The sequence below is a fragment of the Opisthocomus hoazin genome, chromosome 8 (assembly GCF_030867145.1).
Source record: "Opisthocomus hoazin isolate bOpiHoa1 chromosome 8, bOpiHoa1.hap1, whole genome shotgun sequence".
In the NCBI taxonomy this organism is placed as follows: Eukaryota; Metazoa; Chordata; class Aves; order Opisthocomiformes; family Opisthocomidae; genus Opisthocomus; species Opisthocomus hoazin.
This window is the reverse complement of record NC_134421.1, coordinates 4,305,365-4,331,285: the sequence shown is the minus strand read 5'-3', so window position 1 is coordinate 4,331,285 and position 25,921 is coordinate 4,305,365. Positions and strand designations below refer to the sequence as shown.

Sequence of the window (25,921 nt, the reverse complement as noted above, 5' to 3'; positions counted from 1 at the left end):
ATCCTACCCAATCCAGAATGCCTGAGAAATTACATGAATGTTGAGACAGAGAGGAGTTGCACAAATATCAGAAGCCTGCAGAAAATGTGATTATGTAAAATTCGCTTACATACAGGTGTTATAAAATACAATGCAAAATACTAAGAGTACTTGGGAAATTACAGATTCCTGATCTGGGCTTCATTATACCGGGGGGGGGGGGGAAGATTTGTTGTTGTTTAAAAATAAAAAAGTTACATTTATCCCTTCCCAAATCACAACCCTCTCAGGCCAGATGGTTTCTGGGATGATCACAGACTGGTAGGTGAGCACTTTTACTTCTTGTAGTACTTTCACGACTCAGAGCCATGCCATCGCTGATACTCCAAGAAAACAGAGTCCCTCGCTCCCGGCATGCCCCCATTTACCTCTTTCAAGTCTTGGACGATAGCAGTGAGCCTCTCATTCTCTGCCTGGACGTTGGTGACCACTGCCCTGCTCTGCTTCAGCTCGTTCTGCATCTCCAAGATCTTCCCGAGGTAATAAGCTTCTTTTGATGCAGACTCCTGGAGGAGAGTCTCTTCACGTGTCTCACCATCTTCAGCGACTTTGCGATGAATCGAGAAGGACTGTCCAAATGCCTGCAAGAGGAAAACAGTGCACAGTATAAAACTACTGAAGCCCCAGGAAAAAAATATTCACAATACCGAGCAGCTGCACAGCCAGCAGGAATGAAACAGCTCTGCGAGTCCCAAACTCTGACCTAATAAACATTGCCTTAGCAGCTTCCCAGCGGCTGAGGGCCACCATCCCATTTAGCTGAAAGGAAGCATCTTGAAGCTGCTCTCATTTGCAGTATGGATTTATGGCCCCCATCCAGGCGACCTCCACTGAGATCAAGATGGTGCTCCACTAACTAGCCGTTAATTAGCGCCAGTGTTTAACTTTCCTGCAGGAGGCCAGTTAATAATTCGTCAGTTCCTTTCTTCTCTAGTTCTGCAAAATGGATGTGCGGTTTGTTTTGTTTTAAGGAGCATAAACAGCTGACAAATCTTTCTAAATTGCTTTCCATTTTCAACATCCTTTTATTACAGGAGCTGACTTCATGGTATGGAAGAGAGCTGCCCATAACTTGAAATTAAGCCAAATGAGCTGAGTGCCAGCCAGTGGCCATCTACAATGCCGGTAAGCTAAACGCAGTTGGACAGCCCCTTCTTGTCATTCGTACTCAGTGTTCTGCTTCTGCTGAAAAGAAACAATATTTAAGTATTCAAAACGTTTCTAAATATATAGGTAATTTTCAGTGATTCTCTTCCCCTTCTTGTTACTGGCTTAGAGTACTCAGCTTAATAAGGCAGTATTTCTCAGTGACAATTTCTGATGTTACTTTGGACAGCTATGAAGCAACCTGGAAAAAAGCGAGGTACAAGCCACAATAGCAGAAGTGATGGAGATATCCTTTAGCTATGAAAGGGAGAGGAGGAAAACCCTGCAATAATATAATAACATTAAAAAGTAATGTAATAAACACAAAATAACATATAAACAAAAATAAAATAAAAATAGTACTAAAGCAATATATTAAGAAAAATAAAAGCAAAACCTGATTTGTTTGTATCACCTTCAAAATCAGACACTTGGCTGAAAATGGCATGGCCTAATTCTGGAAAAAGCCAAAAGGTGGCCTCTTATGTTAAGAATATTTAGCCTAACACAGGCAAAAGCGCTCTCGTATATCTTAATTCAAAGAGCATGTGTTTGAAAGACATGATTTTTAATTTCTTCCCCAATACAGGAGAAAGAGATATAAGTCGTAGTAATATATGTTCTTTCAGCGGGAAATTGTCCCCAGAAGCCTGATTTCTCCGCGGTCCTATGAACCCACCATACCTTTGTGCCCGCTGGAAGCAGTGGCCTCCTTTGCCTTCCTATCGATGAGAACTCCTTGCCAAATGAAATCCGCTGTTTTACTGCCGCTATTTCTAGCCTTCCAGAACACGTTCTAAGTTTTACCAGTACCAGGACTGAAACAGCCCCTTAGCAACTTCAAAGCAAAACCCTGTTCAAAAACTTTTTCGCTTTTAAGTCTTCTTCACTTAGAGAATCCTGTGAACTCAGCATTAAAGGATTCTAAAAATATTCAATAACTTACTAACCCAGCTGTCTTCTCAACAGACGGCAAGTTACCGAAATAGCAAGTGTCAGCAACTTGCCAAATAGGATTTTCCAAATAACAAGAAATTCAATTTAATGAAACTGTTCAGCACTGATTCAGTCACTATATCCGTGAATCTAAGACGACTGTTTCAGGAACACTACTAACAAATTACACCTTAATCTACATACTTCTATTCAACGGCTCACTGTTCCCAATCTGAGACTGAGCAAAAAGCACCCAGTCTAACAAAGACCCTGGCAAGACAAATGCAAAGGCCACGTATCCAGAGAAAAAATCAAAATGCAGCAGAACAGCAGCTAGGAGTGACAGGGCTGGCGAAGCTCATGAAGAAATGGGAGCTGGAGCCCTCTCTGCCAGAGAACTATAGTTAAAGCACCATGGGTGAATACCAGTACACAGCAATGTTGGCCTTCGAGGTACGTACTATATTTTCCTCAGATGTACTTTGCAGGTGCATTCTAGCACGTGTGATAGCTGAGAATGGCCGTGAATACAGATTTTGGGGAGGGCGTGTAGCATACTATAAAATTACTGTGTACTTCACATTGCCTTGTACCTATGACAAGTGTCAGAGAAAATAATTTAAACATTTTTTTTCCTATGAAACCAAATCTGAAGATTACTCTAATATTGTACTACTCAATTTCTTTCTTAAACTGTATCAATATGTTAAAAATCAGGGGAAGGAAAGAAAGGAAGCATAGTTTTCCTTCCGTATCAATGGAAATTATTCAGATCCATGCAACAAGGGAGTGGAACACAAGATGTCTTTTAATTACAAAGCAAGCAAAAAGTCCTCCTTCCGTACTTCAAGGTCTCTACAGAACATCAAAAAGTTTAAACTTTCTAGACATACCCACTTAAGATCTTCCATAAGACTGATCACTTAATTTAACCCTTACACCAATATTTTTCAGATGGTAGACAGATATTTGTTCTATTTTCCATTCTGTCCCTTCACTCCGCTCTCGTGAGACCCCACCTGGAGTCCTGCATCCGGCTCTGGAGCCCCCAACATAGGAAGGACATGGATGTGTTGGAGCGGGTCCAGAGGAGGGCCACGAATATGATCAGAGGGCTGGAGCACCTCTGCTACGAGGACAGGCTGAGGGAGTTGGGGCTGTTCAGCCTGGAGAAGAGAAGGCGCCGGGGTGACCTTAGGGCAGCTGCCATTACCTGAAGGGGCTACAGGAAGGATGGAGAGGGGCTTTTCACAAGGGGGTGCAGTGATAGGACAAGGGGGAATGGCTCTAAACTAAAAGAGGGCAGATTTAGATTAGATATTAGGAAGAAATTCTTCCCCATGAGGGTGGTGAGGCACTGGCACAGGTTGCCCAGAGAAGCTGTGGCTGCCCCCTCCCTGGCAGGGTTCAAGGCCAGGTTGGATGGGGTTCTGAGCAACCTGGTCTGGTGGAAGACATCCCTGCTCATGGCAGGGGTGTTGGAACCAGATGATCTTTAAGGTCCCTTCCAACTCTTACCACTCCTTGATTCTATGATTCAAATTTTATGTTTTAATAATTTGCTTAATATCTTTACTTATTTACAAAACACTGTAGCCTTGCTATAACATAAATATTTCACAAAACTGTGCTCAGTTATTCCACTGAAGCCGTCCCGATAGTGGGAGAAGTTGGTCACCTGAAAAACTCTTTCAGGTCAATTAACTTTATCACAGGCACAACAGTTGTCTTCCAACAACCACCGGTTGCCATGTCTGGATGTGCCAATAAGCCTCAGACCACCGCTTCACACCAACGCCGCGCTCCTCCAACTGCACAGACAGGCTGCAGCCTGGGAGAGCTGGAACAGCCCACTTCAGCCCTCACAATTACCTCCTGAACATGCTGGATAGGAAAGAGTCAAAAGGTCCCCACAGCTTGGAAGTCCACATTGAGTAATGGATGAGCTACAAACTGCAGGAGCATTTGGCACAAATGCAGGCGTTCATATACGCGAGAGCTGGCATTGGCATCGGGCATGGAAGGAAGCAGCAGCAGCGGAAGGTCAAAACATGAGATGGTGGCAACCTGGACTGCAGGCTAAAGAAAGTTCACTTGTGTTTGAGTCAAGTGTCAGATACAAACTGGTTTGCTGAACTTATCTTGTGGTATTGTATATGGGAAAATACCAGCCTGCTGTGGAAGCCTGACTGGGGAAATAGCTTTCCTTCGATACCATGTGACGCCAAGGGAAAGGAAGAAGGACCATGCAAACGCAAAGTAGATGTTCCCTGTGCTCACCCTTGAAGAGGATACCAGTATTTTGGTGAGATATTTATAGTGAAGGTATATAGTTTGGCTCCTGGAGAGACTCTGTTCCCACCTAAAGTCCTTTGTCACCTATATTGGTGCCACACCACCTTCTCCCTAAACCAAATTTCGGGTGATATCAGGATGGCGCAAGCAGGGCCAGGCTCTTCCATGCTTTTCCATGTTTTCAACTGGATTAGGACAGGCACACCAACACAGGCAGAGTTCTCTGAACTAACCATGAAGAAATAGCTACAGAAGCAAAGACTGCGCTTGTAACTGTGGGAACGGTGTCCAACTCGCTCGCTTGCATTGTTTCTAGCATGGTGTTTTGGACTGGTGCTCTTCTGTATCTTGCAGACATATTAGTTAATTACTGCCGTTCTTTTCAGTATGCTGCTGCCGTGCTTGGTGTGACTACTCATTAAAACCACTCAGAAATCACTTCTAGTCCCTTGGTAGCTCTTCATTTCAGCAATCACATCACAGAGCTTTTCTGACAAAGCACATCCTCTTCCAAATTCAAATCGGGACTCAGAGGGTGCTATATAGTCCTTTCTGGCTTCTGTTCCCTTCAGAAACCCCCTCCCAGGGTACGCACAGTAGCAGAAATCAGCTACAAAGACTGTCCTAACAGCCCAGTCTGAATTTCACCTTATACTAGTCCCATCACTTCTCTCCAGGCTTTGCTTGAAAGGATGCTGTTGACAGAGGTAGGAGATACTTCTTTCGTAAGTTGGTCGTTAAAGCTGAGTAACAAGATGCCATTGAACATTGTATACATATCCTGAGACCTGAGAACTGCGTAACAGCATCATGACTTAGTGGTGTCTCAAAATTTGAGCTTTGAGAACTATACAATAAGGATCAATATTTGTTTGAGTGCATGATAAAGGACAGCAACAGTGAGCACACACGGTTAAGAGGTCAGTGCTATCACAGAGAAAGGTAGAGCTTTTGAGGAAAAGGCCATTTCCCATTGAACTCTAAATAACCTCAGATGGAAATTCCAGTGTCAGAAGCAAACTAGCATGAAAGAAATAACGCAGTGAACAGAACAGGCACAGATTTGTGAAAGAGCAATAGAAAAATTCGAGTGTTTCAAACAACAAATGTAAGAATATTTATATGACAAATATAAACAGCAATAGAAAGCTCATGTGCAGTGAGTGACATGAAGTGATGCCTGTGAAATGAAAATTATATTGAGCATTTGAAAAAAAAAAACAAAGGAGAAAAGAAACTAGATGTCTAATTTAGGTGTAGAAAGCAGCATATATGCACGAGATCAGTTAAAAACATCAGTAGGAAGTGAAGGACGCTATTTCCGAGTTTCAGTTTTAGTTTCACTAGCCATCTTCTGGGGCAGGAATTCCAAAGTGTTTGCACAGAAACTCACTCTTCCAGCCTGTGACGATTAACCAGCAATAAAACATGACCTGACTGCTCTCAGCACAAGCAGGCAGCCTACCTTTATAACTTTGACACTTAACATAGTTCTTCTGATGCATAATGCAACAGCATTGAACTTGTTCGAATGATTACCTGTTTCAGCTGCTAACTTGCTGCAAAGTGGAATGTATTACGTACCAGTTACCTCCACATTCCTAACACAAAAGCACGGGGAAAAAGCAGTTTGGGATTATCCAAGAGGGTAGCCTATTTCCTAGGTAAATGTCAGTGCGGTGATACCTGTGAATGTAGCAAATGTAACAGCTGTAGCAGATGTAGATAAAAGTTATCACTTCAGGCAGTCAGAATCATTGCACAAGCAAAGCAAGTCTTGGTTCTTTGTGAAGAATTGGGACGGTTGTAAGATAAGAGACTCCTGGATAATCCCTTTAGGCGGCTCGGCCTTGGGGGAGCAGATGTGCAAGCTACAGAGATAAGGAGGCTGCAAGATGACCATAAAACCGGAACGGAGCAACCTTGAAGGACACAGTAGATGTGATCTTAGAACTGAGTTTGCGCAGAAGCAAAGCACAACCGGCAGACACCGTGATGAAGAGTACGAGCCTTCATCTGAAGGCCCCCAACAACCACCGAGATGCACCAACAAACATGAGCAAAGGACATTAACATATGCTAATGAGTTCTCAGAAAACCCATGAATATGATAAGCATTTCTCAGAAATGTAATGAATATGTATGTTCACGTTGCATAAATACCTAGCAATGTGTCTTTCTGGCATGCGCATTTGGGCGGAGCTGTCGCCTGCACATCCAGCCCTGCAATAAAGAACGCCCGCTTTCTAACACTCCAAAACGAAGTTTTAGAGTGAATTATTTTGCTGCCTTCCAGTAACAGCAGCACCACTGATGCAAGTCTTTGAAGAGATGCCTACCTGGGGTCAATGTCAGGGACAGGGCTTGTTTTGTGGCACAGCTTGAATGCCCACTTACCACTTAGAATTCCCTTAGTCACTTGCATTTCTGTGTCTCTTTCAGATAAGTGATTTGGTTTTGTTTTTTAAATTAAGCTTAATACATATTTTTTTTGTCCTTTCTTCGCAGTTCATTAACCAAAGCTCAGGGTCCTCTGGTATTTTTCTGCTAATAAGCAGACACAGATCTGTACGGGAATCCCGTCTAGGCAAGGCTGAGCAGGGGGGCAAGTGGCTGAGCAGGCTCTAGCCCTTCCCTCAAAACCAGCTGGTACAAAACTGCCCCCCATAAACTGTGTCTAAAGGGAGTCACATCACATGATTTCTTTGACTTACCCCCAGTACTCTACGTCCTCCTGCTCACCTGAATGCTGCTGCAATCAACCCGCACGTAGCAGTTTCTTTGCTAGTAGCTCCAAGCCAGCGTTCAGCCTACCTGGGAATCTCTCTCTCCGTGGGCTCTCTCACAGGCATATGCTCAGTGCTTGGTTCCGATCACCTGGCTGTTTGTCACTCCCTGCTCCCTCACACTTTGGGTGCGCAGATTGCCCAGGGTCTTGGACAGGGACTGTGTTTTACTGTTGAAGAACCCAGCTGGCAGCACTGAAACTAAACCCAACCTGGGTTTCTTGGCAGCACCGCAGTGCAAACAGCAACAGAATCACAGAATCACAGAATAGTAGGGGGTTGGAAGGGACCTCTGTGGGTCACCCAGTCCAACCCCCCTGCTGAAGCAGGGTCACCCACAGCAGGCTGCACAGGACCTTGTCCAGGCAGGTCTGGAATATCTCCAGAGAAGGAGACTCCACAACCTCCCTGGGCAGCCTGGGCCAGGGCTCCGTCACCCTCAGAGGGAAGAAGTTCTTCCTCATCTTCAGACAGAACTTCCTGTGCCTCAGTTTGTGCCCATTGCCCCTTGTCCTGTCACTGGGTACCACTGAAAAGAGCTTGGCCCCGTCCTCCTGACACCCACCCTTCAGATATTTATAAGCATTTATAAGGTCCCCTCGCAGCCTTCTCTTCTCCAGGCTGAACAAGCCCAGCTCCCTCAGCCTCTCCTCGTATGGGAGATGTTCCAGTCCCCTCATCACCCCTGCAGCCTTGTAGCCCTCCGCTGGAGGGCTCACGCCTTTGCAGAAGTGACTGATGGGTTCCAGTCATATTATATCTGGTTTCTTCAAATATGGGAAAGCTCCATGCCTCTAAAGATTTAATCTACATTATGAATAAGTTTTATATAGTTGGCATGACCTCCCGATGTTCATTTAACACGGCCCAGAGAGGTCAATAGGTTTCCTTTTGGAATCCAATACTGAAGTGATGAAAGTCTTCAGATGCAAATAATATACATATCAAACAAAATACAGACAGATGCATGCTTAATGACAGCAGAAAAAAACTAATAGGTGTTTTGTGGATAGTGCCTGTGACATGGACAGCTTGTGCAGGTAAGCAGATTGCAAACTCAAAACCAGACTGAGAACACAGCCTGAATCGGCATGGGCACACAGGCAAGAAAACTCGACCACGAACTTTTGGGTTGCCAGGATAGCTGAAAACAGCTTGTTGTTTTACAGCTACAGAAGTGCCCCATGTGTCCGATTCCTCCTGTGTTCAAGAAAGCCGGATGCTGAACTCTCCTGCAGAGAGGCAGGAGATAGAAAGATGCTCGCTCCCATCACCGATTCGTCTTTTAGCTCAGAACAGCAAACAAAGTTCCTAGACTTAACTAGTCCCCTGATCGAAAGGAATATGAGATAATTAATCAAAATTCAGTTGTACCCAAGCAACTGTCTAAGCCTTGGTCACTCCATCATTTCCCAAGTCGAGATGATCAGTTTTATGCTTTACACCACACAACGTGAATAGGATTTTTGTGTGCTGGGGTTTTTTTAATGTAAGAACATGCCATTCCCTTCATATGCCCTATCTCGGAAAAAAAGCACTACATGTTTTGCACTTGGTTTGAAGCAAGCTGACAAACTGGGGTTCCCTTATTTGTTCTCATGGCATTAGTCAGCCTTCTGAAAGAGGAGAGGACAGTCATTTTCAACTTCTGCTCTGCTATAAACACTTGATATGGCCTTAAGAAAATTATTCCTCAGCTTCCCATTTGAAAAATGTAGAGGACAGTATCTGCTATGCAGCAAAAAGGACTGTTACACTACACCCATTCATGATCTGAGACAGAACACACTATAGTTATGAGCACAGTACAGGTAACTACAATAAATCCATAAATGTTACCGCAAGAAGCTATTTTATTTCCTCCTAAAGGCGAAAAGCATTTAACTTTATTTCCAAATACCAGCTTACTGAACCAACTCAATGCAATAATAATCAAATGCTGGGCAATGGTAAAGTCATGTATGCTAATAACCTGCATGAGAGATTTAAATTGCAAAAAAGACTTGCAAACCAACGTGCTAGAGGTTTTATCTGTGCCAGAAATACTGAGGAGATCAGATACATGGAAAACATAAGTGGTACTGAGACTGTTTACAGATGCAGAACAGCAGGACAAACGCAAACAATTCTTAGTATTTTCCCCAAGGGAGCTTTGGATAAAAGCATGCGCAACGTGGACATCTGCCATTTGTTCTCAACAGATCCCTACAGTGTCTACAGGCCTGCTGAAATCCATATATCAGATGCTAATTACCGAAGCGTTCAGAAACTAGTGGAGAAAATGAGCATTTACATTCAACTCAGCTACAGACACAGCCGTGCTGCTGTGGTCCCAGTACACACCGTGCTGCTTTCAGTCCATACGCCACGGTGTGAGGCCTCTGGCAACCACGCTGCGTTTTTATAAATGAAGGACAAAAATATTCCTAAACTTGATGGTTAGGAAATATTTATCGACGAGAAGAAGAAAGCACCACCATGAAAATGAACATTAAATACTAACCTCCCTTGTTCACCAGCAATCCAGTAAGAGGAGGAGTGAATAGGAATTTCCATTTAATTGCCTTTAACAGCGCTCCAGATGAGGATTGAAATTCCCCGGTCCTGAGCATTCCCTCCAGGCACAGAAAGCACCAGAAAGGGAAAGCTCGTAACAAAAAGCACCACTCATCTGCAACACAACGAATTAGGTTCATGCTGGTAATTTTAAAGCAGCTCTGTTCAAAATGAATACGGACAGTAATTAAATTATTTCCATAAACAAAATAATTCACACATTATTAACGAAACATAAAATGGCTTAAAAATTTGCACCAATGTCTATACTGGTGCTTCAGTGAGTTCGTGCTATTATCAGGCCAAACTCCAGCTGTTACAAAATCCCAGTTGAAACCAACAGGAGCATTACCAGCACAAACATGGAAGACTATCAAAGATAGTCTTTTTTATTTTTTTATATTTTGTAACAAAATGCATCTGAAGTCTGAGATGGAACCTGCCTTCCAATGAGGCTCTGTTACCTTTGCAGTAAACAGTAGAACCCCATGTTTAACTCAAACTTGATTTTTTTGCTTTTCTGACCGCTTTTCTTTTTTTCTGTTAATCTAACTACGAAATGGCTGAGATAATTGCAGTTCCTTCTTCTGTGCTTGCTTGAGTAAAGATGCAAAGAATACATGCCAAGCAGGTATAATTCTGTCTTCAAAGCACTATAAAATGTCACCCTCAGGCAGAAGCCTTATGCTCAAAGTACTTTTTTGTCATACGAACAAAAGAAATTAGAAGCTACAGGGGGCATTTTCTCTCTCCATATTTTCAGAGAAGGAAAAAAAAAAACCCCTATCTCCTTTAAAGCATTTTTTGGACCCACAGTGAAGCCTCAGATAACCACAGCAGCAGTATCTGACATTTAGAGCCAAGCATCGACTTGCTCTGCTCTTCTTTGTGTTTCTCTTTTTCAGGATATGCCCTTGTGACTTGTCTATCTCAGCGAGTCACCAGCTAGATGGGGTCCCCAAATGCAGGGGAAGAGGGGAACTGCCCACAGTCAGCATGTGAAGAGGTAAATACTAACACCCTGTGCTCCTCAAGGGGAGAAAATCACATCAGGATAACACAGGAATGATGACAACGAGCTAACGTCATCAGAGATCACCACGGGGATGGGGGAGAAGGAGGCAAGATGCCCAAAGGTAACCTAAGGCTAATTAGCATGCACACCCCTGGGAGTAGACCTTACATGCTGATGGAGGACCACCTTGTATAACGAACTAATCACTAATCAGAACGTGCACAGGAGTACACCAGTTTTGTAACTAAAGGTTGACCAATGAGCAAGTATTGTGCAACTTCTTCTTTGCTGCAACCTGTACAAAATCCTCCAGCTTCTCCAAAGAGGTGTGCTGGTTTTTGCGCATTATCGCCCAGCACCCCTTCGTGTACACAACTGCGCTCACGGTTAGAAAGTGGATCTCAACTCCATGTGCTCACTGGCTCCAGTGCACCGGGCACAAACCTATTCCTGGATTTAAGGAACAACACACCCAATCCTCATAAATGCAATTTTTTCCAAAATTTACAATGCTCTGAGCCTTTTCATGAACATCTCAAGAGACCAGTTCCTATCTTTCTTATAAACGAAATGAGAGAAGAGAAGGGGTTACTTGTCTCTCAAAAAGAAGCATCTCTTTTGATGCCTCTCCCTACTCCCCAACAGGCTGAGCATAACAGCTCCATTTTTAAAATGCCAAACGGGCTGTGATTTGTTCTTTATTATCCTGCTTGTGATATGACGCAAGCACAGACCTTGCTGGGGGTGCCTGAAAGGTTTCCTGGAGAAGAAATGTCTGTATGTCAACAGCTGACCTCTGCTTGAGAGAGAGCTGACTTCTGGATTTATCCCAACGTTCACCGATGCCTGGAGTCTGAGACTTCTAATGCTGAAGTACATGCTTTACTGCCTGGATTAAGCTAGGTCAAAGGCTAAGATGTTTGGGGATCTGGAGCACATGGCATACCAAGAGAGGCTGAGGGAACTGAATTTGTTCAGCACAAGTAGAAAAGGTTAAGGGAAGGGAGATCTACTTGCATTCTTCTGTTGCCTGAAGGGGGATAGAAAAGACAGAGCCAGACCCTTCTCAGAGGTGCACAGGGAAAATGCAGAAGGCAACGGTCACAACCTGAAACCAAGGAAACTCTCACAAGACAAAGGGAAATTCACCCTGAGAGTGGCACAGCACCAAAATAAGTGCCCAGAGTGGTTGTGTAATCTCCTTCCTTGGAGCCTTTCAAAACTTGTCTGGGACAAGACCCTGAGCAACACCTAACTCGGAGCTTCAAGCAGGGGATGGACAAGATCATCTTCAGGAACCTCTTCCAAATTAAACTATGTTACTATTGAAGGAGCAGCTCTATATGCTGGAAGGGCTAGTACACATTACACTTCTCACGGAACGTACAGCTGAAGGAGGTATGACTCACGGTTGGTTATTTTCTTAGGTATCTTCAACACCAGTCTAAAAACAAAGACAACCAAAAGCAAGACCATTGTGGCTTCAACTGTATTTAACTTATATTCCTATTCTGTGCAGTGCTTTCTGTGACTCGTCGGCACAGTTCTGACTACTCCACAGGTGAACAATAAACTCTGTCCTTGTGACCACACGACATACTTCATGTCAGCATCTGGCAACCACAGCTGGGCTTAGCGCAAGCAGCTTGGACAACGGAGTGCAAGGAAAGAGCTCCACGTTCCAGTTCCCACAGCTGGAGTACTTATTTTGGGGGTGGCGGGGGGCAAGGGGGGAAAACCGGACACACTTTAGCTAGTGGTTTTTCAAACCAGAGGTTTGAAAAGAGAAAGACATACAATTCAGAGATTTCTGCTGCTTCAGACATTTATAAAACCTCCTACAAATTTAAGTTGGAGAAACCTCTAAGCACAAGCACAACTCCAGAACCAGAGGCCAAAATTACAGACCTCTCATTTATTTTCAAAGGATGGTTTAATCAGAGTGCTGCCAGCTACAGACTGACCATGGGGAACTTTCTGCTGCCCTTAGCATCGATCAGTGCAGCGCACACACCTGTTTCACACCATGCTGCTGCAGCTGGGTGGTTACTGCGAGTGCTGGGTAATCTCATGCCTCCAGAGCAAGGGAGATTTTAAGGCATATGGCAGTAGTGATAATCATGTTACAGCAACAACAGCTTGCCTACTTAATACAAAAAAAAAAAAAAAAAAAAAAAAAGAGAGAGAGAAAGAATCAAAGAATGGGATCGCTATAAACTGTCCCCACTGTAATCCATAGGGAGCTTCAATTCATTTTGTATAGGGTAAAAAAACCCCACAAAACCACAAACCCAGAAAACTCCCTGAAACACAACCAACCCAAAAAAACCCAACTAAAAAATCCCCTGTTCACTTATTCAATCACAGTAAAGATAGTGATGAAAGGAGTCTGGTGCACGCTGGTGACCCACGGATCTGCCAATGAGGAGAGGAACTTGTGTGACACACGATGTTGCACAAGAAGGTCGATGGCCTGGCACTCCTCCACGTACTCCTGCATCCGCACCAAATGTGTCTGCCCAAAGCCAAGTTGATGATGAACTGAGGAAGGCCGGCCGTGCCCCATGCTCTGCATTCGTATACTCACTCACTTGTCTCCATGCAGTGGGGATCCAGACTGATCAGGCTCCCACGTGCCACCCCCAGTAGAAGCAAACGGCAATCCTGATTGCAAGATTTAGCTTTAATAAGAAAGCAACCTGCAGTCTAAGCCCTTTGTCCAGGCATAGCTCTCCTGGTACTGTTGCCTCAGGACTCAGGTGTTCCCAGCACTAGTTTTTGTATGAATGCAGAATCACAAAATGGCTGGGGTTGGAAGGGACCTCTGTGGGTCACCCAGTCCAACCCCCCTGCTGAAGCAGGGTCACCCAGACCAGGCTGCACAGGACCTTGTCCAGGCGGGTCTTGAATATCTCCAGAGAAGGAGACTCCACAGCCTCCCTGGGCAGCCTGGGCCAGGGCTCCGTCACCCTCAGAGGGAAGAAGTTCTTCCTCATGTTCAGACGGAACTTCCTGGGCGTCAGTTTGTGCCCATTGCCCCTTGTCCTGTCACTGGGCACCACTGAAAAGAGTCTGGCCCCATCCTCCTGACACCCACCCTGCAGATATTTATAGGCATTTCGAAGGTCCCCTCTCAGCCTTCTCTTCTTCAGGCTGAACAAGCCCAGCTCCCTCAGCCTTTCCTCGTAGCAGAGATGCTCCAGTCCCCTCATCATCCTTGTAGCCCTCCACTGGACTCTCTCCAGTAGCTCCTCATCTTTCTTGAACTGGGGAGCCCAGAACTGGACACAGTACTCCAGATGGGGCCTCACTAGGGCAGAGTAGAGGGGGAGGACAACCTCCCTCGACCTGCTGGCCACACTCCTCTTGATGCACCCCAGGATCCTCTTGGCCTTCTTGGCACCCAGGGCACACTGCTGGCTCATGGTCACCCTGTCGTCCACCAGCACACCCAGGTTCCTCTCCACAGAGCTGCTCTCCAGCAGGTCAGCCCCAGCCTGTACTGGTGCATGGGGTTGTTTCCGCCCAGGTGCAAGACCCTGCACTTGAATATCATCAGGTTGCTCAGCAAGTATGGGATTTGCAAAACCATACTCAAACCAGTGAGGTCAGGAATCGAAGGCAACTTCCAGGATTGCAGGCACGTTTATAGGATGTGCCTATCTTGCCGCAGCCAAAACTGAAATCCTAAGTAGCTCTCAGCCTTGTTCTCTGACACAGCGTTCAATAAATAATACTGTCCAGTGATGAAAACTCCAGGTTGTGAAATAAGCTGCCTCCCCATAAGCAACTGTCAAAGGAAAACAAATTTAAGAGGATAATATGCTTTTGCTTTGTCAGCAGCTTTGTCCCAGGGCGACCTCTCTTCCAGACTGTAAAATAATTGCATAAGAATATGCAAATCAAGCATCCATGACTCCTACTGAGAAAGTAACCAGAGCTTTCATCGGCTTCGGTGGAGCCCAGATTTCACCCCCAGGTATGCGTTTCTGGATGATATACTGCATTCTGGCTCCTGATTCACTACATCTGCTCGTGCGGAAATTGCAAGCAAATTGCAAACAGTTTAAACAACGAGCTTTTGAGTATCAGCAAAACCTGTCAATCTCAGCCCTTCCAGAGGCAGTCCTACTTCACAGAGGCTTTCAAAACTATTTCACCAGCATCATCAGAATTTTCCCTTTAGACTCTTCCTTCTCACAACAGCAGTTGTCGTGGAACGGAAAGTCATCTTTCCTCCGTCGACGCCCGTCCGCGGGAGCGATGCCCGTGCTGCTCCAGAGCAGAGCACCAGCAGCACAGCCAGGAGAACGTCCCGGTCAGCAGGCAGCGAGGGAGGGCTCAGCTAGCAAGCTTCATCTGTCGCGGCACTGGATACCGGAGTTATCGTCTTCTTTTCCAGAAAGGAAGCTTCCACAGATCTCTGAAGTCAACACTTCGCAGACTGTAAAGGAATGTATTCCAGTACCAGCCAGGTGGCCATTTGCACAGCTGCAACATCAGAACACAAATATCAACCCCTTCTACAAATGATTAAGGGGAATGGTTTCCTACGGTTCTGAAGAGATCTAAAGCAAAAGGTATTAAGACTGGTACGAATGAGTAAATATTTGTGTGTGTACGTATGCACACGTGCTCACATGCACCCCATAGGGAACAGCAGAACAGGGGTTAAAAGGAAACCCACTGCACCCCCTTGTGCAAAGCCCCTCTCCATCCTTCCTGCAGGCCCCTTCAGGTACTGGCAGCTGCCCTAAGGTCACCCTGCAGCCTTCTCTTCTCCAGTTATTCGCTGGAGTGCCACGTGTGATTTCATGTAAAAGAAAAGGAAGAACAAACCAACCTAGAGATAAGGTGTCAAGAGAATGAAGAATGGGACTGGAGCCATCAAATGTCCAAATAGGGAAAACAGAACTGTGAAATTCAAGACTATTGTGGAGGAATGAAACAAAATATCAAAACCACCATCCATTCCTAATGAATACAGTCAGAAGCCAGTTTACCATTATCACTCAATAAGCACTCCAGACACATGAGGAGCACCCGGTGTCCCCTGTCACACAAGTGATCCTGACCTGACTACTGGTGCACACATACACGCCTTAGTTCTTGAAAGAACGTACAGATGAGCGTGAGTGAACGAAATCTAAAAGAGAGCGAGTGCAGGTAGGTAGAAGTCAGGCATCTTAAAGATTCTGTAAAATGAGCATATTATCCAAGGGACTTCTTCAAGCTAAGTACACCTTCCAGACTTGACTGCTGTCAGCCACTGATGAACGTGTATCATGACCAAGACCCCGTAAGAGTACCAGGTGAACAACAAGGCTTGGCGACACTCACCACGGATGGGAACAACACAGCATGCCATGAGCCACCTGAGGCTCATCCAGTGCCACAAGAGGCAGGGTCCCAGCATCAAGAGAGATGCAAGAATGCTATCATCCCCTCTGTAACCTCCATCCTTTTTTGAATAACTTGGTTAACCAGCTTTAAGTGTTTGGTGCCTTTCTTACCGAGATCCCAAAAGAACAAGGACCTCCTCAGTCAAATCAAGTTGCCATCAGCAGTTTCCAGTTACTGTTAGCCTCTCATACTCCGTGTTGTGAAACACTTCCATTGCTTGAAAAGTATTTCTAATCTACATTTGCAATTGAATCATATCCGACGATTCATGAGACGAAAAGATAGTATCACAACATGACAGCTGGCAGAGATGATCAAGCTGCTGATAGGGTTTCTCCTTTTTCATTCACGGCTTTACAGACAAAGAGCTTTTGGAGCGTCAGACAAATCCACACTGGAAGACATGTCAGTTAATGGAAGTATTTTAAACATCAGAAGGGGACAGAGAGCTCCCTATTGACTCCCATTTCGAAGCAACTCCTGAGAGGGTTGATGGAGTTTGTTTGGTTTTGGTGTGGGTTTTTTTTTTTAAGCCTGCATATCCAACAAGATGTCTTGAACTCGAATGACTGATCTGCAGCACATCTACAAGAGCATTTGTAGGAAACACGCACCAACAGAAAGAGATACACAAGGTGAAAAAGATGTGTCACCCAACGTATTTCTTTTGCAATGGATTCATAGATACTCATTTGTGTCAAAATACAGTCATAACTAGCTTTACCATCAGATCTATAAGCCAGCCTTTCAAAGACAGTAGCAACTCCATCTACGCAGGTGACGCTTAAGTCAAACTGCACCACACTCAAGTCTCTGTGTACCCAAAGGGGGACACTGTGGAACAAACTAAAGTCACCCCACCTAAATGACCCTAGGAAACTGGAAGGGTGGGCGCTTCTGATCACTCTTTTAAAAATCTTGCAAGTACAGCTGTGCATACAGCCACACTGACACGCTCTAGGAGGCTGCGCAGTGCCGCGGTAACGAGGATCCCTAGGCAGAGGAAAGACTCTCACGGGGCTCGGCGCTATCAGCTAGGACAAGATGTGGGCAACAGTAAACAAGAATGAACAAGCCCTGCCAGACCTGGCCTGACCACTGCAGCTCCAGCCAGCCTGTTCTGCACCATGTTTCTCAGCACTTCAGGTTTTCCACAGGCTTGCTAGCAAAACAAAAAGGCTGGTCTTAGAAGGTCCAGCAAGCATGATCTTGCACTCGAGCTGATGAATGCCCTCAAATGGCAGAGTATGGTCAAAAGGCTCCACAAGGGCCAGCAGGATTTTCTTCACACCAACCCAACCTGTGCTGCCTCTGTACCATGTTGCTCCACAACACTGGTTTCTGAGATGGCCCCGAACGCCAGGAGCTGCCCCTTTTGCACAGAAGACTGTCTGAGTCAGTGAATCCAAGCCACCTCCAAGAGTTTCTCAAGCGTTGGTTTCCATTTACAGGATGAATCACAAACCTCCAAGAACAGCTAACACATCACTGGGAGCTGTAACGAGATTTCATAAGGCATGGCTTGGAAGGAAAAATCATAGAATGGTTTGGGTTGGAAGAGACCTTAAAGACCATCTGGTTCCAACACCCCTGCCATGAGCAGGGATGTCTTCCACCAGACCAGGGTGCTCAGAGCCCCATCCAACCTGGCCTTGAGCCCTGCCACGGAGTGGGCAGCCACAGCTTCTCTGGGCAACCTGGGCCAGTGCCTCATCACCCTCATGGGGAAGAATTTCTTCCTAATATCCAATTTAAATCTGCCCTCTTTTAGTTCACAGCCATTCCCCCTTGTCCTGTCACTGCACACCCTTGTGCAAAGCCCCTCTCCATCCTTCCTGTAGCCCCTTCAGGTACTGGCAGCTGCCCTAAGGTCACCCCGGCGCCTTCTCTTCTCCAGGCTGAACAGCCCCAACTCCCTCAGCCTGTCCACACAGGAGCGGTGCTCCAGCCCTCTGATCATCTTCGTGGCCCTTCTCTGGACCCAAAATCAGGGAAAGGAGAATGGAACAAAGTACTTTTAGTGAATTTCCAGTATTCTGCTACCATACGTCCCTGTCCCAATGCAGACTAAAACACGCTGGCAATATACAGAACCCTGGGATTTACAATGCTGCATCTCTTAAAAGAAATTGATTCGGACAGAGTTCAAAGGAAAAAAGATCATCTTAACTCATCATGACTCTGCTGTTTGTTACACAAATAGCACCAAGACGTTGTGTTGTGTATTTATGCGCACACACATCTAATCACACACCACTGATGATTTCAGCACACTCCAGAAAATGGAGATGGATTTTTAGTTTAAAAGGTTGTCCAAAACCCTTAGGCTGATTTGAAAATAGCAACTCATAGGGTTTTTTTCAGGGCTACTCACTCCATTTCTGCTAACGTGCTCCAAGCGATTTTATGCAGGTCTGTTCAGCAGGAGCAGTGCTGCAGCTCAGCTGGGCCAGCCACGGGTGGGATGCCAGCTTGCAGCCCAGAAAACCACAGGCACACGCTGAAACTGTGCCCAGACAGATCAGAGGAACAGTAATTAAAGTGAGGGGCATCAAGATCGGGAATCGCGTCATCGCCACGTCTCAGGTAAAGTTCACCACTTCTGCTGTCCTGATTAAATGCATGTGCCAATGATGAAGAGATAATAAAAATAAAGTAGAAAAAAAGAAATAATGATGTAGCATAATAAAAAATATTTTTATTATTGCCTTTAAAAGTTTTTCCAGGTATTACCTGGCGTGCTGTAATTTATTAGTATAAATTCACGTAGATACTATGCAAGACAAATTCAACACATACTAGGTTTATTGAGCTGTGTTCAGAAAGAGACACCTTGATGTGGGAGAAGTAAAAGAAGTGCAAAATGTTACAATGTCTGAAGTATCACTTAAGGCTTGTCTACATGGAGAAATAACCTAAAATATCTGTCAAGGAACAGCTCTTCTACAGTAGCTCTCTGAGAGGATATTAAGAGTGCCTTTTTTAGTCCACTTTGAAAGTGGATTAAGCTAAACCACAGAAAAGCTTTTAATAAGTGTCCGTGGTGGAGTTTGGATGGAATAGCTGTAGTAATTCCATGTTTTCACAATCCCTTCCTCACACAGACAAGCCTCTACAACAGTTTTGACCAATTCTGGGAGAATTTTCCTTTTGAGTTTGTGACAGCATACAGCTTCCAAAACCCTTCAAACTGTATTTATGAAGTAATAAAGAGACAAATGAAGGCTCTCAAAAATTGTATGACCGTAACTTAACGCTGGGCATGACCAGTTAAATATGCTATACAAACACTGATTACAAATTTCTACCTCATACTTGATAGCAGAATACAGGGAAGTGCCTGCTGTAGGTGACCCTGCTTTGGCAGGGGGGTTGGACCAGATGATCCACAGAGGTCCCTTCCAACCCCAAACATTCTGTGATTCTGTGACTTCTTGGAAATGCAGCGAACAACTGACAGTCCTGCTGTCATGGCAGGATATTTGTCAAGAGGCCAGCCCCAATGGGTCGAAAGGTTAAATGCCCGAGCCACGGCAAGAATTACAAGAGGCAGGAAACTCTTTCCTTAGATCCCAAGATAACCATGTTTCACTGCTGATGCTGGCAATACAGCGCAGAATATGAATAATATTAGAACGACAGCACATAGCAACCTTCGGTGTCGAAGAATAGGTGTCTTTGGAAACAAGAACACAGACTTCGGCTTTTAACTTCAGTGAAATATCACAGAGGAAGGTCTGGGGTTTTGGCAAGGTCAGAATAAGACGACAACATAGTTTCTGTAGAAAAATAACACCATTTGTGGAAAGCCCTGACAGGCTAGGCTTCCCAGGAAAAAAAAGCACTGAAAGTAAATGCAGAAAAAGTGGCCAGATCTCCTCTTGTGATACCATCATATAATTTGCTGCTATTGAGACTGAGATCACGTGGTCAGCATTGAGTAAGGTTTTATATCTCCTGCGTGATCCAAGAGATTACACCAAATTGTTGTAACAATTCTTAAAAACTGAATTACTCTTACTTGTAACTTGCATTGCTGGAAGCGTTTCCTACATAAAAGGTCTTAAATGGTGGCACGAAGCAGTGCATTTCTAATGAAAAGCTTCTCATGAAAAACACATTTCTTAGCTCCCTTGTAGAGGGCTCGCTTATGACAGACATCCTGATCTTAGGAACGCTGATCTCTCTGCTGTGGAAAATGCTAAGTTAAGTACCTGGAAACACATTACCCACTTGACATCTCTAAGCAGAAGCAGCACTGCACATGAGCTACCAGCTTGTTTCAGCAGGGATCTGGCCAAGCTTCTTCCAAAGAACTGAGGATGTCACTCAGGTCCTGGGACTGGCCACCTTCTTTGTCCATCACACCTCTGGAAGAAACCCAGATTTTCTTCCTGTGGCCTCTTTTCAACTGCATTGGGACTGCGACTATGTTAAAGAGGGGATGAAAGAAAAACCACAAAGAACCAAAGAGGAACACATTTCTGCCCTTTCATTTCTGCTTTGATAGAAGCGACTACTTATAAACTACTCCCAATGAATTTCGATTGCAATGGGACTCATCTACCTCATCTATCAAAAGAGATGATGTTTACCTACAGAAGCAAATCTATTTCAAGGGCAGAAAATACCACGAAACAAGAACTCTTTAATCAAAAGGGAAATATATTAAGTTCAAGTTAGACAAGTCCAAATGAGAAATAGCACGAATACTGTAAAAAGTTACAGCAACGGAACAAATCACGTGCAAGAACAGCAGCTTCTTCAATGTTAAAATTGCAGAGTCACTGTATTATAACCTGAAAAGTCCAAAAATACCAGTATCATAGAAGTATTTAAATAGAAGTTTGTAAGAAGTTATTAGGAAGAATCTGTCTATACATACCCATATATGCACACACCTATTCTTTTAATACTGCTGTGCAGCACGCATTTCCAAGGGAACCTGAGAAATATGAGAATCCCAAAGAACGAAAGGAGTATTACATCATAAATAAACAAAAAAACAACCCAACTAAAAGCCTGTTTGCTGACACCAATCATAAAGAACCCAACAGACATGATGAGGACTCAGGTAATAGCTGGAGTCCTTTTGTCTTCTACGCTCCACATGAGTGGTCCTGTCCAGACCACTCAGTACACACACCTGGGTGTACCCATCACGTGGGTATGAGAGCATAAGTGAGTTACTATTTTGAAAAAGTGAATGCAAGTTAATTATTCAACCATTTAAATTAAAATTGTGAAATAAGTATCACCTTCCTTTTCCAATGAGGTCTCTCATTGAGTTTTACTACAGTAAGTAGTAATCAGTACAGGCTTGGGGTGGACCTGCTGGAGAGTAGCTCTGTGGAGAGGGACCTGGGTGTCCTGGTGGACGACAGGTTAACCATGAGCCAGCAGTGTGCCCTGGCTGCCAAGAAAGCCAATGGGATCCTGGGGTGCATCAAGAAGAGTGTGGCCAGCAGGGCGAGGGAGGTTCTCCTTCCCCTCTACACTGCCCTGGTGAGGCCTCATCTGGAGTACTGTGTCCAGTTCTGGGCTCCCCAGTTCAAGAAAGATGAGGAGCTACTGGAGAGAGTCCAGCGGAGGGCTACAAGGATGATGAGGGGACTGGAGCATCTCCCCTACGAGGAGAGGCTGAGGGAGCTGGGCTTGTTCAGCCTGAAGAGAAGGCTGCGAGGGGACCTTCGAAATGCCTATAAATATCTGCAGGGTGGGTGTCAGGAGGACGGGGTCAAGCTCTTTCCAGTGGTGCCCAGTGACAGGACAAGGGGCAATGGGCACAAACTGAGGCACAGGAAGTTCCGTCTGAACATGAGGAAGAACTTCTTCCCTCTGAGGGTGACGGAGCACTGGAACAGGCTGCCCAGGGAGGCTGTGGAGTCTCCTTCTCTGGAGATATTCAAGACCCGCCTGGACAAGGTCCTGTGCAGCCTGCTCTGGGTGACCCTGCTTTGGCAGGAGGGTTGGACTAGATGACCCACAGAGGTCCCTTCCAACCCCTCCTACTCTGTGATTCTGTGATTCTGTGAAGTTCCTGCACTGTGATGGGTGGTCTACAAATAACCAAGCTGATGAAAACAGGCACCTCTGTTAAGAAACAAAACAAAACAAATCAATCCATCTGATGCCACATTTAGACTGCCCATAGCAACTACAAGAAACACTACTTCATTGCTCTTTTCCTTCAGAACTAGGTCCACAGAATTTTTCCTGGTCTGTACGTGCAAGTATAGAAACTTCGTTTGTTCAGCCTTGAGAAAAGGTGGCTTAGAAGACACCTTGTCACCATGTTCCAGTATTTAAAAGGGTGGCTACAAAGAAGATGGAGACTCCATTTTTACAAGGAGTCACATGGAAAAGATGACAAGTAATGTGTACAAGTTAGTCCCGGGGACATTCCAACTGGATGCAAGAGGAAAATTTTTCACACTGAGAACAACCACCCATTGGAATAATCTTCCTTGGGAAGTGGTGGATGCCCCAACACTGGACACTTTTAAGATTCAGCTGGACAGGGTACCAGGCCACCTTGTCTAGACCATGCTTTTGCCAAGAACGGTTACACCAGACAATCCCTGAGGTCCCTTCCAACTTGGTATTCTATGATTCTATGAAGTACTGTCCTATTATCATTAAAAGGAAAATGCATTTCAAGTATTTGATCTTAAGTTTACACTTGGTCAGTCTGGTTACCTACTCCAAAGACTAGTTGTAAGGCTTGGATGAAACAACTGATGAAGAATGTGGACAAGCCTAAGCAACTGAGGACTGCTGAAAGTCTGTGGAGAGGAGAAAAACATGATCTCACTGTCAGTCTGCAGCAGTGTCAACAGCCCAAGCAATTCATGGAAAGGAAGTTTTTTTGCTTTCACTGCAAGGTAGTTTCAAATGTCCAAGTAATCTACGTGATTGAGAGTTATGGAACTACCCAAGTGGTGGTGACCTCACCAGTAATACTGAGGAAACACCCAGGAAGGATGCATTGAAAGGATCTCCATCCTTTGTCTTGTCATCTCAAAAACAGGGCAAAATAAATTCTCAGTTAGAAGCACAGGGCTCTCAGTGGGGTCCCAATCCAAGGACAGAGAGTATTTTTTAAACGGCAGTTAGGAAATGCAGAACGATTTTCTGAGAGCATTAAACACAAAGTGAGGAATTAATTTAAGAACCTCTGAACACCATTAGAGTCTTTGGACACTGGGGTGTATGAGAAAAGGAGCCAAAAATAGGAGCTGGAAAATAAGATAAAAAAAGGCTGAGAACAGTATTAAAACAAAAACCTGAAGCTCTAGAGGAGGAGTTGTGAAATCTACAACAGTACATGGAGGAATACAAAGCCAGGGAATGTAATGCTATAGCAGAAAGATTGTGAAGAGCAACTGTATTAAGAGATGTCCAGGGAAAGGAGGCTTCAGTAGAAGAACAGAGTAGCCATCTCTTTTTAAAGAGAGGACGCTAGATGAAATAGAAAAAAAATTAAGCGAAGCATGGGCTGCCATTCGTGTCACGCTGGAGGTGAAGAAGAATCAGGTGGAGACTGCTGATCCCACACCGGGTAATGAGCAAATACCAGCTTCAGAAAGTTAGCAGGGAAAACAGGCACAATAACAGCCACTACAGTTGGGGAAAATTCAAGCCAGAACAGAAATATTTAGTGTGACTCCCATTTTGCAGGACTGGCCTGGAGAATACAGTACATGCTCTCCCTGCGCTCCATTAGAAAAGAAATAAACCAAATGCAGAAACTGTGTGACAGAGCACATGATTAAACACAGAGTGCAGCAGAAATGAGCAAATTATTACCAAATTATGACCAAAATGAAATTAGACGCCAGCCAAGCTAGAGCCGTACCAAACTACAATACGCGTTCAGAGAGGGAGACATGAGTGATTCGCAAAGGAAGTGTAAAATACAGATCAAAATCAAATTTCTCAAGCAACCAGGACGGTAAATGACAGGGTTGTGCTCAATTCAGAAATGCAAGCTAATCCAATAACTAAAAATGAGCTAATAAGATGGACTTGATGAGTCTTGCAGTACTTCAAAGGGTTTGCTATATTATCAAGATTGCCTTAATATTATACATCCCTCAGATCTCTCATTTTCTTATCACTCTTCACAAAGAAGCAACTACTGGGAGCTGCAGCTGCGTCTGTGCTCAAGAGTAAGAGAGAAGATAATTGTAACCAAGATAGCTTCAAACTAACACTATATGAAGGATGAAGTCCCCTCTTACAGGTGATTACTGCCTCACCAGATAGCAGCCGCTAGCCTGGGTGAGCTTGTAGATAATTTCCAGAAGAGTGAAACCTTGTCCAGGAAGACTGCGAGATGAACTTCTGCATGCTTTTCTGATAAGGATGAAGAAGAGCCTATCTAAGTGGTAACCTATTATAATGAAGGCCTGTAGAGTCAAGCAAAAATCATGGATGAAGAGGAAACCTAACTAACAAGACGTAGATGTCTTACAATCTGCATTAAAAGACTGACCATGTCCTTTAAAGGATACCAGAAACACTGGGGAGCATCTGGGAGTAATTAGAGGCATGGGGAGCAGATACAGCTGTGATAAGAAACCGCTGCTTTAGTAAAGACATTCACTGAAAACTATGAGGGGCACAAAGTACCAAAGACCACAGTTAGAGCAAAAAATCCTTTACAGTCAGATCAGGATAACAGTAATTGTTATTTTGGGAGGGCAGGAGAACTCTGAATAAATCCCAACCAGAAGCACCCCTTTAGGATAACCAATTCCAGGGCCAGAGTAAACCGTATTTGACAGGCTTGCATACCAAGGGGAATCAGAGGGACCACCCGGACAGGAAATGTAGCTCCCAAGCAGATCATGAGCACAGGTGAATATCTGAAGGGTGGGTGTCAGGAGGATGGGGCCAAGCTCTTTTCAGTGGTGCCCAGTGACAGGACAAGGGGCAATGGGCACAAACTGAGGCACAGGAAGTTCCGTCTGAACATGAGGAAGAACTTCTTCCCTCTGAGGGTGACGGAGCCCTGGCCCAGGCTGCCCAGGGAGGTTGTGGAGTCTCCTTCTCTGGAGATATTCAAGACCTGCCTGGACAAGATCCTGTGCAGCCTGCTGTAGGTGACCCTGCTTCGGCAGGAGGGTTGGACTAGATGACCCACAGAGGTCCCTTCCAACCCCTACTATTCTGTGATTCTGTGAAGGGCCTGGTGTTACAGCTGCTAAGGTGGGGGCAGGGGGGGGAGTGTCTGTTTGAATGAAGAGACCCCCAAAGGACCACTACAAGCCATACGAAGTAGCTTCTTTTTATGGGACAATAATTTGGTGCTGATTTAGCTAACAAATATCTACAACTGAGGTTAGTGAGAACTGGATTTCTATGCTTCACCCATATCAGGCAATAAGAGCGCCAGTCCCCAAAGAACAACAAACATGGGAATGTCCAAGTGAAAATACTTCTCACTGGTCCAGCCCCCACCCCCCAGCGCCAACCCAGGTATCAAACAGAAGCTGAAGTGGGACTGCAGTTTTCTGGGGTTAGCTCAGCTCAGCAAGCGGCCCTGCACTACACACAGCTCTCCAGCCTGGCCAGGGCTGCAGCAGGCTGAGTCCTAAATACACAGAATAGTCCCCAAACCACCAGAATGAACCCTGAACCTTTTAACTCCACAGATAGCTCCAGCTGCAGCTAAAGCACTACGAATGTTGGAGGGGCAAAATGGTGTTCAGCAGTGTATTTAGCATAATTAGCAAAATAA

General features: G+C 44.9%; 1 protein-coding gene across 6 annotated transcripts in view; it reads right to left on the bottom strand.

Moving 5' to 3' along the window:
* The window catches only part of BICD1 (BICD cargo adaptor 1), a 191,832-nt gene that overhangs the window by 91,318 nt on the left and 74,593 nt on the right, over positions 1 to 25,921 (bottom strand). For all 6 annotated transcript variants that reach the window (XM_075428747.1, XM_075428749.1, XM_075428753.1 and 3 more), the window contains exon 2: positions 408 to 620. In XM_075428747.1, the coding sequence (XP_075284862.1) occupies positions 408 to 620 (213 nt within the window). The remainder of the gene's footprint in view (positions 1 to 407; positions 621 to 25,921) is intronic.